This window comes from Callithrix jacchus, chromosome 4 (genome assembly GCF_049354715.1).
Source record: "Callithrix jacchus isolate 240 chromosome 4, calJac240_pri, whole genome shotgun sequence".
NCBI classification, from domain to species: domain Eukaryota; kingdom Metazoa; phylum Chordata; class Mammalia; order Primates; family Cebidae; genus Callithrix; species Callithrix jacchus.
Window position 1 is genome coordinate 42,507,941 of NC_133505.1, and position 12,330 is coordinate 42,520,270.

Here is a 12,330-nt window from a genome sequence, read left to right on the forward strand (position 1 = left end):
AAGCACCTGACCCCTTGGTTCAAGTTTCAAGAGTGCAGGGGACTTTGTTCACTGATTGTACCCCTAGGGTTGGCCCAGTTCCTGCTGAACAGTTGGTTCTCAATAACTACTGAATGAATGTTTTCTACCTCGTGGCATCTCCTGTACTGCTACTCAGCTTTCTCTAGTGCAGGCCTGATCCTGATTTCTCTAGACGTGAAATTCGCGGAGACAAGGACTACATCCTACTCATCTTTTTATCCGTACCAGTCGCTCTTCTGCTTAATACTTATTCCAAGAGGAAAGAAAGGAAAGGCAGTGAATTCAGGGCATTTACAATCCAGAAAGCGTGGAGGTGGGGGTCAGTGGGTAGAATTATTTGGATTTCAAGGGTGTGGGTAATCCTGGAGGGGAACAGCTACTATATTTATTTGCCTACAAATTTATTTATACCTGCCTCCTTCCAGAGAGGGTTTGTGGTGGCTTACAAAAATACACACAACACAAGGTAAAAAACAAGTCGCTGAGGAAATCAGGCCGAGGGGAAAATAAGAGCAGGAAAAATAAGCGAGTCGGCTCGCTAGAAGTGGGCCAAAAAGTTGGCCAAGTTTTCCCACAACCCACTCGAAGCGAAGTCCCTCTCCCCTCCGTCTCAGGGGCGGCCACGCGTCCCACAAGGACAGGGAGAGCTGCACCCGAGGGAAAGGACCGACAGGACCCTCTCCGCACCTTCCCAGCCGCCAGGCCACCAGCCCGGGCTCGGGCCTAGCAGCCTCGGCGACCTCGGAGAGCACGAAGTGGAGGGGCGCGCGGCTCCGGGGGGCAGCCCAAGTCCACACTTGGGTCCCAGGGTGCTGGCGGGGGGCTTGTGACCCGGGACAGGGTGCTGAAGGCTAATGGATCGCGCCTCCACGCCACGCCGCAGAGGTTCCTGCGCTCGAAACCGAACGCCCTCCAGCCACCTCCACTCACGGCCTACTAAGCGCCCGCTCCGCGCCCAGGGCACAAAGATGGAGGGAGCGGCACGATCCACCCGCCCCACTCCACCCCCACCCACCCGCCAGACAAAGGGGCAGGCCGCCCTTCCCCCAGCCTCCTTCGCGGGCCCCGCCGCCCTCTCCTCCCCTCCCCTCCCCTCAGGCCGCCCTTCGGTGACTTCCTCTCCCCTCAAGGGGCGGCCCCGGGACTTCTCAGGAACTGCGTTTCACCTGGGCGCGGGGCGGGGAGCAGGCGCGCCGAGGGCGGCCTCCGGGCCCACCCCTAGGCCGAGCCGGCACCAGGCCCGCACCCTCCCCTTTGAACCCGCGCTCCCGGCCCTTGGCGCCTTCCCGCCCAGGCGCCCCCGCCCCCACCCGGCCGAGCACGTGCTGCCCGGGCCCCGAGCGCTTCCCGCCGCCCGTGTGGAAGCTGGGCCCACCCCCGCCCGCTCCCCACCCCCACCGGAAACATTCCTGCCACATTCCTGCAACTGCGAGGCCCAGCCCGCCGCTCCCCACCCCGCCTCCGCGCCGGGCCCAGGGCTTTCCTGCGTCCCCTCCACTGCCGACTCGCCCCCTGAGGAGGGGGCTGGGCCAGGGCCTCGGCTGACCGGAGAGGAAGAAGGGGAACAGAGAAAAACATGAGTCACAGCCGTGTGTCACTGAAGCGCATTTCAATTCCCTGCATCACAGGAGGTGTGGAAGGCCGCCTCGGGGACCGGGCGCGGGAGGTGCGCCCAAGAAGGCCCCGGGCCGGCCTGCAGGGCGCGCCTCTCCGCCTGCGCCCTTTCCTCCCCCACCGCCCTCCCCGCCATCTTCCCCTTTGGCTTCCTTCTCCCTCCGTGCAACAAGTTTTTGTTAAGCCGGCCGCCAGGCTGGCCAGGCGTTTAGGGGATGGCCTGCGTGCTCTGCCCCTGCCCTCAAAGCGCTTCCAGGCGACCTCTGGTCCACCTTTTGTTTTTATTTACAGTCCCAGTGGAAAGGCCCGGGTCCCCAAGTGAGCCTGCGTATCTCCAAAACACCCTTCAAGTCACATCAAGGCATGAAGCCTCCCTCGGGTGTCCGCCAATGAGCCAATCGTTGGTTTCGCTTGAAGGCTCCACCTTGATCATGGCTCGCTGGTGGCCATTAGTAAAACACTTTGGATTTCACAAGTTTCACGTTTGAATTTCACAAGACTTGTATCTCACCAATAAGCCACACGCGAGTTGACACTGAAAGGTACAGGCTGACACCTGTCCGCCCAGGGGAAATCTACCAGCCCTCTGTCTCGGTGAGGGGGCGGAGTGTAGGCCGCGGAATTCTCTAACAAGCGCGTTTCTCTCCACCCCCCTCGGCCCGCGTGGACGCCCGTCCACACCCGCACGCCCAGGAAGCCCCTACAGGTGACTCCCGGGGCCCCTGTACCAGGGAGGAAGGATGCCCCCACCCGTCAACACCCTCCGCTAGAAGCTCCTTTGTGACTTCTCTGTGCGTGCCTTCCCACACCACCTCCGTCCCGGACTGCGAGTGGGCGGTCGACTCGGGTTCGCAACCCAGGCCTCCCACACGCCCCTCCCAGCCGTTAGCACCCACCCGCGCGGCAGCGGCGGCTGGCGGGCGGCCGCCCTTTTAAATCCCCGGGCTCATTTGCATGTCCCCGCCCCTTGAGTGACACGGCTGGCGCGGGCGGGCCCGTCCCCCCTGCCCCTGGGTCGCTCTTTTTAAGCTCCCCTGAGCCGGTGCTGCGCTCCTCTAATTGGGACTCCGAGCCGGGGCTATTTCTGGCGCTGGCGCGGCTCCAAGAAGGCGTGAGTTCGCGGCCGCTCCGGTGGCTTCTTTTTTTTATATCTATAATTTAATTAAATTATTTATTTATTGAGGCCGCGCACGGGCCGTGCCCAGCTTCCTGCCCCTCGCCATCCTTCGGGGGAGGGCGAATATTTTTGTCCCCCCGCCTGGCTGTGACACATAAATACCCCGCGGGGGCCTGGGCGGCGAGCACGCGGCGGCGGCGGTCTCTGAGCGCCTCTGCTTTCTCTCCCGGTTTCAGATCCGCATTTGCTACCAGCGGCGGCCGCGGCGGAGCCAGGCCGGTCCTCAGCGCCCAGCACTGCCGCTCCCGGCAACCCTGAGCGCGCACCGCAGGCCGGCGGCCGAGCTCGCGGTGAGTCGTCCCCGGGGCCCGCGGCGGCGGCGGCGAAGGGGGGCGCCGGCGCCCCCCCCTCACGCTGCCCCTCCTGCGAGCCGCCCGGGGCTGCAGCGCGCGCCGCCGGCTTTATTCCCAGGCCGGGGCGGCGCGAGCCGGCGGCGGGGGAGGGCCGCGCGGCGCGGGGGCGGGCGGCGGGGCCCGGCTGCGCGGGGAGGACGCCCGCACCCCTTCCCCCGCGCCACGGGCGCCCTGCGGGGGGCGGGGACCCGGGAAAGGCGCGCGGTGGGGGAGGGGGCGCGCGGCTGCGGCGAGCGCGAGTTGTGCACCCAGCAGAGCCCGGCGCACCTCGCACGGCTGCCGCTCCCGCCGGAGCCCGAGCACGGGCCCGGGTTGAGGGGCGGGGAGAAACACGGACTGCAGCGCGGCGGGAGAGTGGGGGGTCGGGCACCCCCGCAGCCCGAGGAAGTTCTGGAAGTGAGGGATAGGGGGAGGAACCCCGAAATTGGGCCCTACACCTTCTCGGCCTTTCTCCCGGCGCCCCCTCGGCAGATGAGGCCGGAGCGCGGGCCTGGGTTTGGGGCTTCACCCCGACCCCACCTCTGGCCTGGCCCGCGCGTTTTCAGCCCCAGGGGCCAGGCCTGCCCTCCGCCCCCACAAACTGGTTTCGCTGCTTTGCTGGGCTCTGTTGGAACTAGTCCCTTTGACTCCCCGTTTCTATTTTATTTTCTTCTGGGGCTTTATTTTGCGGGGAAGGGACGGAGGGAGGGTCTTTTCTTCTTTTCCCCCTAGCCGGTGCGCGCCAGGTTTCCTGCCCCAAGGCGGGCTTGGGTGCCCCCTCTGGCAGGAAGTGGGGCCGGGTGCACCCGCGTGGCGTTGCATGCGGTCGGGGTGCGCTGCTTTCCCGCGCCTGCAGGAGCGGCCTGCACCCTTCCCCCTCCCCGCGCACTCTGGTCCCGGGGCCCGACACTTGCAGAGTCACCCTTGGGCCGAGTATGAAGCCTGATGCCTCGGGGGCTTTAGCCGCTAGGCCGGTAGGCCCAGTGTCGGGTTGAAAGGGTCTCCGGGAACCTACTTTTTCCTCTTCGCCAACTTGCTGTGTGACCTTCGGCAACTCATCAGGCTTCTCTGGGATACCTTTTTACGGGGGACGGGGAAAAATATAAGGGAACACCCAACATAATTTTCTGGTGCCTTTGCTTGCAGAGCCCTTAAGTATATGAGGAGCAAACTTTGCGTGCACAGTGTATGGAGGAGACAGGCTTGAGGCCCAAGCGGGCTTATTACAAAGTGAGGGATTGGGTTGGGCCCTAAATGTAGTTCCTCCAGGACAGGCCTCTGATGTTCATGAACAGGTGGAAGAGACGAGCGTTTCTTGGCCAAACTGGAAAGGGCCTCCGGCCTTCATTTAGTTCTCGGGGGGTTGGCTGAGGGGGATTAAAGGGTCCTCCGCAGTAAGAGGTGGGAGGGGGCACCAGATGGTATGAGAGCTTCCAGGGAGACCCGCCAAGATCCCCAGGCCGACCGGTCCCAGGCTCTCTGGGATTCCGGACTGGCCTCGCCCAACTGGAACCCCCTCCATGAGGGGGCCTCAGGCAGACCTTACATGAGGTCAGTACTCGTTTAGTTGATTAATTTTGATGTTAAGTTTGAAGGGGGACCTGTGGTGTAATCTAAGATTCTAATCACTGCCTGTAATTACAGAGAAGGCCAAGCCACTAATGACGGAGCAGTATAAGTCACCAACCACCTTGTTTAAAAGGGTCTCCCAAGTCTGAAACATTATAAGATAGAATAATTACCAAAGTCCGGCTGTCTGGAGGGTCTCTTGATGCTTGAGAATGGAGATCCTGGGCCCTCCAGAAATCACAAGTTTGCAAACATGTTTTTTCCTCTCATTGGGGTAAAAACTTTTTCTTCCTTTTTTTTCTTAAATTAGACAAGGGGGTCCCACCTAATTGTCCAAGCTGGTCTTGAACTCCCGGCCTCGAGCAGTCCTCCTACCTTGGTCTCCCAAAGTGCTGGGATTACAGTAGTGAGTCACCTCACCTGGGGTCTAGTTCTTGTTTTGGTTAAAGTGAAGATTTCTTTCTATTATTTAAGTTTTTCTAAACTATTACCTAGTTTGATCTTGAAGCAGTTAGGAGGTAGTTGAGGCAGGTACCTTATAATTATCTTGATCTTACAGATTGAGAAGATTTCAGAAGTGGAGCCGCTTGGGCCCACCCCTTACCATGGGCAGGCAGGAATTGGTTACTGGAAAAATGTGTAGCATAGGCCTCCGGGGTCTTGTCCGTCTGTAGCCTGGGATTGGAAGGACTAGGATGGAGATGTAAAGGACAGGCTTTCTAAGCCTGTAGTACAAGGATCTTCCCAAATACAGGGTGCAGGACCTCCTTCTAATGGGAAGTTTTAGAAAAACTCAAAATTAATGGGGTTAATTAAACCCCTTGGGAAGAAGGAAGATGCTAGAAAACGACCAAGAAGCGTTTAGGATGAGTCCTGCCAGGGGGCCAGCTAGGGTCTGTTAGATGGGTGCATTTCAGTTAGAGAATTCCCTGCCCATCTGATGAAGTTGAGGAAGAGGGGAAAGAGGAAGATGCTTGGCTTTGGGCTCCCTTTCCTTCCTCACCTCATCCACTGCAGCTTCAACATCTCCTTCTCCCTCCCTCAATTATACCAATCTTTGAATCCCGGGGATTTACCCTGGGTGAGAAGAGAGCTAGTGGGTGGGCACCACCCCTGGTTATGTGATGGTGTTTTTTTGGTCCTGAGGCTTGGACCTTGCCAGATAGGCAATATCATCGGTGAGGTGGGCAGGGCATCAATGTCCATAGCTGCCAAATCTCAAGGTCTCATTCTTTGCACTTTCTTCCTAGTCCCCACTAAGCTGCCCGGGTTGGGTTTTCTCTTAAAGATAAATAGCAGCGCTGGCTACAGAGGGAGGGGTTGCTGGCGATACGTCAGACCCCACCTCCTCACACCTTTGCCCCATGGTGGCCTCACCCATGTAGCTAGATCTGGGCTGGATGTACCTCTTGAGTCCCTCCCCCCGCCCCCCACCCCCCACACACACACCCTGCTCTGTGGGGGCAGTGTTAAGGCAGGACAACAAAGAGCCCTTCTGAACAGTAGATAGATAAGAAGCTGATTAGGGCCAACTGCCCTGCCCCACCCTTGGCAGCATCTAGAGCTGGGCAGACCCCTTCATCCTGGGCAGAGTAGGAGGCCTGGGAGCATAATTTTCAGCAGTGTGCCTTGAAGGTATGGATGATGGGGGGTAGAAAGGGGCTGGAGTGAGATATTTGTCTAAAAGCACTTTTCCCTCTCTCAGCATCCCAGACATCACTCTTCCACCTACTCCTTAGAGAAGGGAAGATGAGCGAATCGAGCTCGAAGTCCAGCCAGCCCTTGGCCTCCAAGCAGGAAAAGGATGGCACTGAGAAGCGTGGCCGGGGCAGGCCACGCAAGCAGCCTCCGGTGAGTCCCGGGACAGCGCTGGTAGGGAGTCAGGTGGGTGTCCAAACCTTTGCTTCGCTTGCTTTATCCTTTGGGGCTAGGGAGGTGCCTGGCGTTTCTTTCAGCAGGTGAGAGCACGCTTGGAGGGTGCAGAATGATTCTGCGCAGTAAGTGTGCGGGTGTGTCCTCCCTCCTGTGTGTATTCCTGCCCTGCTTGCAACTCTGGTCAGAGCTCTGGAGACCCCAGGAGAGAACTGGGGGCCGGGAAATTCAAGAAGAATTCTGAAGCCAATGGCAGGAAGTCCAAACCTAAAGCACCCCAGAAGTCGCATAGCCAGTGCTTACTTAAAACATCCATGTTTTTCTTCATTTCCAGTCCACTGTGGACCAGTGTTTTTAAAATACAGTACAGATGAATGAACAAAAATGAAAACATAAACATAGATGCCCAGGGTTTTTAATCATTAGATTTAGTGCATGTAAAATGGCTCTTGTCAATTTACTGTTAAGTTTCTAAATACTTTTTTTTCTTTTTGTCTTTTTGTTTTTTTTCCTTTTTGTGGAGAATGGGGTCTCGCTATATTGCCCAGGCAGGTCTCGAACTCCTGGGCTCAAGCTATCCTCCTGCCTCTGCCTCCCTAAGAGCTGGGATTACAGGTGTGAGCCACAGCGCCCGGCCAAGTTTCTAAATACTTAGGGTCAGTTCCTGTACTTACTCATCCCAGGCAAGAAACAGGTGCCTGTGTGGGCCAGCGCCTGTTCATGCACAGGCCATGTTGTGAGTAGTTCAGTAATGGGCATTGCCCCTGGCTCTGTAAATGGAAACTGAAAGCCCAAGAAGTGAAAAATGTTGGGGAGCTGGTGGCAGGGCCCCTGAGAACCCTGGTGCTGCTCTCCCTACAAGGTCCCATAGAAGGATGAGGCTGCCAGCCTGGCCCTGTGGGGCACCCTAGAGAGCATGGCCACTTGGGCATGGGGGGACTACGTATTGGCCTCTTACAGAGGCAGTTGTCACCCAAGTGAGGGGTGGCTATTGGTGAAGCTCAGTTACTTCCCTTCCCTGGGGAAAAGGTGAGAGGAGTCAAAATTGACTCCTGCGCCTTAAACCCGAGGTAGGTTGTTCACCTGCAGGTTTTTCCTGTCTGTAAGGTGGGGAGTGGTCTGTGCTGACCTGGGCCTAGGGAGACAGGAGCTGTGAGGAGTCTGCTGTGTTGGAATTCGGCAGCCACCTTCAGAACCTGTGGTGGGGGCATTCACCCTCTTAGCCTAGCTCCCTCAGCCTCCTTTCCTCCCCTGCCTGTTAGCCCTGGTCAGTGGGAGCTGTCAGGAGGGGTGTTGGGTTACTGGACCCTGGTTATGGGCAGCCCCCTAGGAAACTAGCTGGCATGCCTTCACTGTGCACCTTCTATGCATTAGGCAGCAGCTTTTTATTCTATCTAGGGTTTATTAAAATTTCAGTGACAATGGCAGCAGGGATCTCTGGGGTCCGGACATAATTACCCCTCTGGGGGTGGCCCGGATGGGGTCCAGGTTTGCAGGTGCAGGCAAGGGAGTATGTGTCCAGCATAGGTCATCTGAGAGGATGGGCAGTGATCATGGCCCAGTGCTAGATAACCATACGTTACCCGTGTAATCTCAGGAAGTCTTCACCATTTATAGATGAAGAAACTGAGGCTCCAGCATTAAGTGTCCTGCCCAAGATCAGTGTCAAAACTGAGACTTGGGCAAAACCACCTGACAGTGTCTGTCTGTCCCCAGAATGCCTTTCCTAGGGGTCTTCTGGGCTCTTGTCATTTTGTGTCTTAGAAACCTGCAGGGAAGCAAGGGGAGGAGTAGGAGGCGCTTGGTAAAGATGATCAAACTGGGGCTTTGGATCCTGGAGGGATTCCTAGGTCGGGGTGGTTCTTGGTTCTTGCTGACTTAACCTTGTTGAGGAGGCAGAGGGCTCTGTCTTCTGAGGGGGTTGAAACAGCTGGTGACTGTCCCTGACTACCCCCTCTGTCCTTACAGAAGGAGCCCAGCGAAGTGCCAACACCTAAGAGACCTCGGGGCCGACCAAAGGGAAGCAAAAACAAGGGCGCTGCCAAGACCCGGGTGAGGCTTGAGATGGGGCTGCCCCTGGGTGGGTGACTAGCAGAGGATCCTCTTGTTTGCTCATGGCCACAGCTGGGGGAAGGGCTCAGTCATGCTGGACCACCCTGAACAGGCAGGTGGGTCTGCCCCTCCCTCACCACCAGGCATCCGGTGAGCACTGTTGAGCAGTTTGGACTTAGGAGATATTTTCTCTAACGGTCTAGAAAACCACCACAACTCCAGGAAGGAAACCAAGGGGCAGATGCAGTTGTGCACCCCCTTTCCTGGCACAGGGGTGGCAGTGGGCCTTGGGGAAAGTGGGGCAGTGACTGAGGTCTCATTTCTCAGAGGTTGGTCCTGCCCGGACAATGGGGAGATCAGGTCAGAAGTCCATGGCTTTCCTGATCTAGAGAAAGGCAGAGTGGGGAGAGTGGAGGGTCCCTGCCAGCACCTGGGCTGAGAATGTTAGCTTCTCCCCTTGGGGTCCCTTGGAGCCTGAAGGGGTGGGGACAAGCAGCAAAGGCCAGATTCACAGTGGCATCAGCCTTTCAGAAAAGTTGTTTTGTTTTTTATTTTATTTTTTCTAAGACACGACTCATATCCTCTGAGTCATGGGTGGAGGCGGGAGTAGGGGGCGTGTGTGTATGTTGAGGGGGCAAATGTGGCTGGCCAGTCATCACCAGCTGGACTCGGGTGGGCCTGCTGGGTGAGAGTGTTGGGCCGCCCTGAACAGGCAGGTGGGTCTGCCCCTCCCTCACCATCAGGCATCCGGTGAGCACTATTGAGCAGTTTGGACTTAGGAGATATTTTCTCTAACCGTCTAGAAAACCGCCACAACTCCAGGAAGGAAACCAAGGGGCAGACCCAAAAAACTGGTAGGTGAAGAAGCAGATTGCTGCTGGCCTCCTGGGCTATTTTGGGGGAGGGTGTTAAGAACACACAGCATCCGATACTATGCACCCCTTATGGAAAGGCTCTCCCTGACTTGCTGGGATAGCAGACTTTACAGAAGTCCAGAGAGGGGAAGGTACCTGGCCTGTGCCCATGAGAAGTGAGGGGTCCCAGGTACAAACCAGACCACATCCCCCTGACGTGCCCTAGTTGTGTGGGGGGGGTCCTTCCCTCTCCTGCTCCTAGAATACTTAGAACTTCTAGGGGAGATCTTGGAAGTCATCTAGTCTGTGTCTCCCTCAATTAGAGATGAGGAAAGGAAGCCATAGGGGGAAGGTTTATCCTTCCTTTGATCCTCTTGAGAAAGAAACTGCAAAGGAGCCGGGCCCTGGGAGGGGTCGGCACTGGAGGTCTGGTGTGATTGACCACACTGCACAGCGGGGCATCATCCACTTCTGGGACCCCAAACAGCTGGTGGAAAGGCTCGGTGGGCTGAGTCAGGAGGCTGCCTCTAGGGGGCCACTGCAGTTAGGGTCATCCCAGCCTTCCAGCTCCTGGTCCTCTCCTATCCCCAGCCTGCCCTCTCAACTCCCTGAAGCTGTCATTCCTCGAGCTGAGCCACTGGGGTGGGGGGGTTAGGGGGCGCTGCTGGCCAGGCCCCAGGAGTGAGTAACAGGAAACAAGTTGTTTTGGAGTTTGTGCCTGGCACGGGGGCTGTAGCCCCGTGTGGTGTCCCAACATTCCCGCCCAGTGAGTGGCCCCGGCGGCACACACTTCCCCTTCCTCCCCACCCTGACCTGGGGGTCAGCCCTCAGCCACCCCGGAGGGCCAGGGTGCCACAGCGCAGCACCTGTCCCTGTGGGCCAAGGACCTGGTTTCCCAGCACCCACCAGATCTCATGTACCTTCCATCCACCCCTTTTTATTTCCTCCCCCAGCCACCTCCTCCCCACCTCCTCTTCTCCCCTATGGAGCCAGTCACATCCTGGAGCTCAGTGCTGCCCTGAGCTCTGCCCTACATGGGCCTGGGGGCCAAGGGGGCTTGGCTCCTAGCTCTGGGTGAGAGCAGCATGTGTGTGGGGTTTTTTCCTCCTTTTAAATTATTTTTATGAATGAAGCCGGGCTGTGGAGGTTGCTGAGTCACCCACACACTCAGCCCTGACTCATCCCTCTTCGGGAGAGCCAGGGAGTGCAGGGAGCGGGTGGGGGCCAGCCTCTGGGGGTGGAGAAGGAGGGTGGCCAGGCCAGAGCCCACACCAACAACTGCCCACCTCACAGGAGAAGGAGGAAGAGGAGGGCATCTCGCAGGAGTCCTCGGAGGAGGAGCAGTGACCGTGCGTGCCGCCTGCTCCTCACTGGAGCAGCTTCCTTCTGGGACTGGACAGCTTTGCTCCGCTCCCACTGCCCCGCCCCTTCCCCAGGCCCACCATCACCACCACCGCCGGCCACCACCCCCATCTTCCACCTGTGCCCTCACCACCACACTACACAGCACACCAGCCGCTGCAGGGCCCCCATGGGCTGAGTGGGGAGCAGTTTTCCCCGGCCTCAGTTCCCAGCTCCCCCGCCCACCCATGCACACACACATGCCCTCCTGGACAAGGCTAACATCCCAATTAGCCGCACCCTGCACCTGCTGCATCCCCACTCCCTTGGTGATGGGGACATTGCTCTCTGGGCTTTTGGTTTGGGGGCGCCCTCTCTGCTCCTCTACTGTTCCCTCTGGCTTCCCATAGTGGGGCCTGGGAGGGTTCCCCTGGCCTTAAAAGGGGCCCAAGCCCCATCTCATCCTGGCACACCCTACTTCACTGCCCTGGCAGCAGCAGGTGTGGCCAGTGGAGGGGGGTGCTGGCCCCCAAAGTTCCCCCAGCCAAACTGTCTTTGTCACCACATAGGGCTCACACCTTTCATCCTTCCCCACCTTCCCTAGTCCCTCCACTAGGTCGGACAGCCCCCTTTGGCTACAGGAAGGCAGGAGGGGTATGAGTCCCCTACACCCTTTTCACTGTGGTCCCAGTCCCCTGGCCCTCCGCCTGGGATCTGAGTATATATCGTGGTGATGGAGATGCAGTCATTTATTGTCCAGGTGAGGCCCATGAGCCCTGTGGCTACCACCTGAGATGGGCTGGAGCTGCTCCCCCACCCTACTTTGCTTCTGCCACTTGGCCATTTCCCCCTCCTCAGATGGGGCACCAATAACAAGGAGCTCACCCTGCCCACTCCCACCCCTCCTGCTCCTCCCTGTCCCCCAAGGTTCTGGTTCCATTTTTCCTCTGTTCACAAACTACCTCTGGACAGTTGTGTTGTTTTTGTTCAATGTTCCATTCTTTGACATCCATCATTGCTGCTGCTATCAGCGCCAAACGTTCATCCTCAATGCCTCCTGTTCTGCCCACAATACCCTACCCCAAGATACTCTTCATGGGGAAGAGGGGCTGGGGCATGGCAGGCTGGGTGACCGACTACCCCAGTCCCAGGGAAGGTGGGGCCCTGCCCCTTGGATGCTGCAGCAGAGTGAGCAAGGGGGCCCAAATCAACCACAAAGGGTGTAGGGGCCACCACCTCCCCCTGTTCTGTTGGGGAGGGGTAGCCATGATTTGTCCCAGCCTGGGGCTCCCCCTCTGGTTTCCTATTTGCAGTTACTTGAATAAAAAATATCCTTTTCTGGACTGGAGTCTCCTGTGGTGTGTGCCCCTACAGTCTGGGGCAGGTAGGGTGGGTGACACTTGCACTCTTGCCCCCATCCTTCAGGCTGCAGGAGGGAGGGAAACTAGCACTGGAATTGCCTCTGGGGAAGGTCATTTGAAGCCTCTTTTGATGAAAT

At 58.2% G+C, this 12,330-nt stretch overlaps 1 protein-coding gene across 9 annotated transcripts; it reads left to right on the forward strand.

The window, feature by feature from the left end:
• The first annotated feature begins 2,687 nt into the window (after positions 1–2,687).
• On the forward strand, positions 2,688–12,175 carry HMGA1 (high mobility group AT-hook 1). 9 transcript variants are annotated; one of them, XM_035295347.3, is made up of 6 exons: positions 2,688–2,746; positions 2,989–3,102; positions 6,419–6,597; positions 8,554–8,637; positions 9,441–9,491; positions 10,785–12,175. In XM_035295347.3, exons 3-6 carry the CDS (start codon positions 6,463–6,465, stop codon positions 10,836–10,838), a joined length of 324 nt encoding a protein of 107 aa, XP_035151238.1. In that variant the 5' UTR covers positions 2,688–2,746; positions 2,989–3,102; positions 6,419–6,462; the 3' UTR covers positions 10,839–12,175. The 9 variants fall into 9 exon arrangements, with proteins under 9 accessions (XP_035151238.1, XP_035151240.1, XP_054109871.1 ...); XM_035295349.3 differs by having other exon boundaries at positions 6,419–6,564; XM_054253896.2 differs by lacking the exon at positions 9,441–9,491.
• Positions 12,176–12,330: the final 155 nt, after the last annotated feature.

Bases quoted from the DNA above. Each gene is read 5' to 3' on its own strand.
- HMGA1 (XM_035295347.3), top strand. From the start codon at position 6,463: ATGAGCGAATCGAGCTCGAAGTCCAGCCAGCCCTTGGCCTCCAAGCAG. The intron at 6,598-8,553 runs GTGGGTGTCCAA...CTGTCCTTACAG, and splicing joins CAGCGCTGGTAGGGAGTCAG to AAGGAGCCCAGCGAAGTGCC. The intron at 8,638-9,440 runs GTGAGGCTTGAG...CTAACCGTCTAG, and splicing joins AGGGCGCTGCCAAGACCCGG to AAAACCGCCACAACTCCAGG.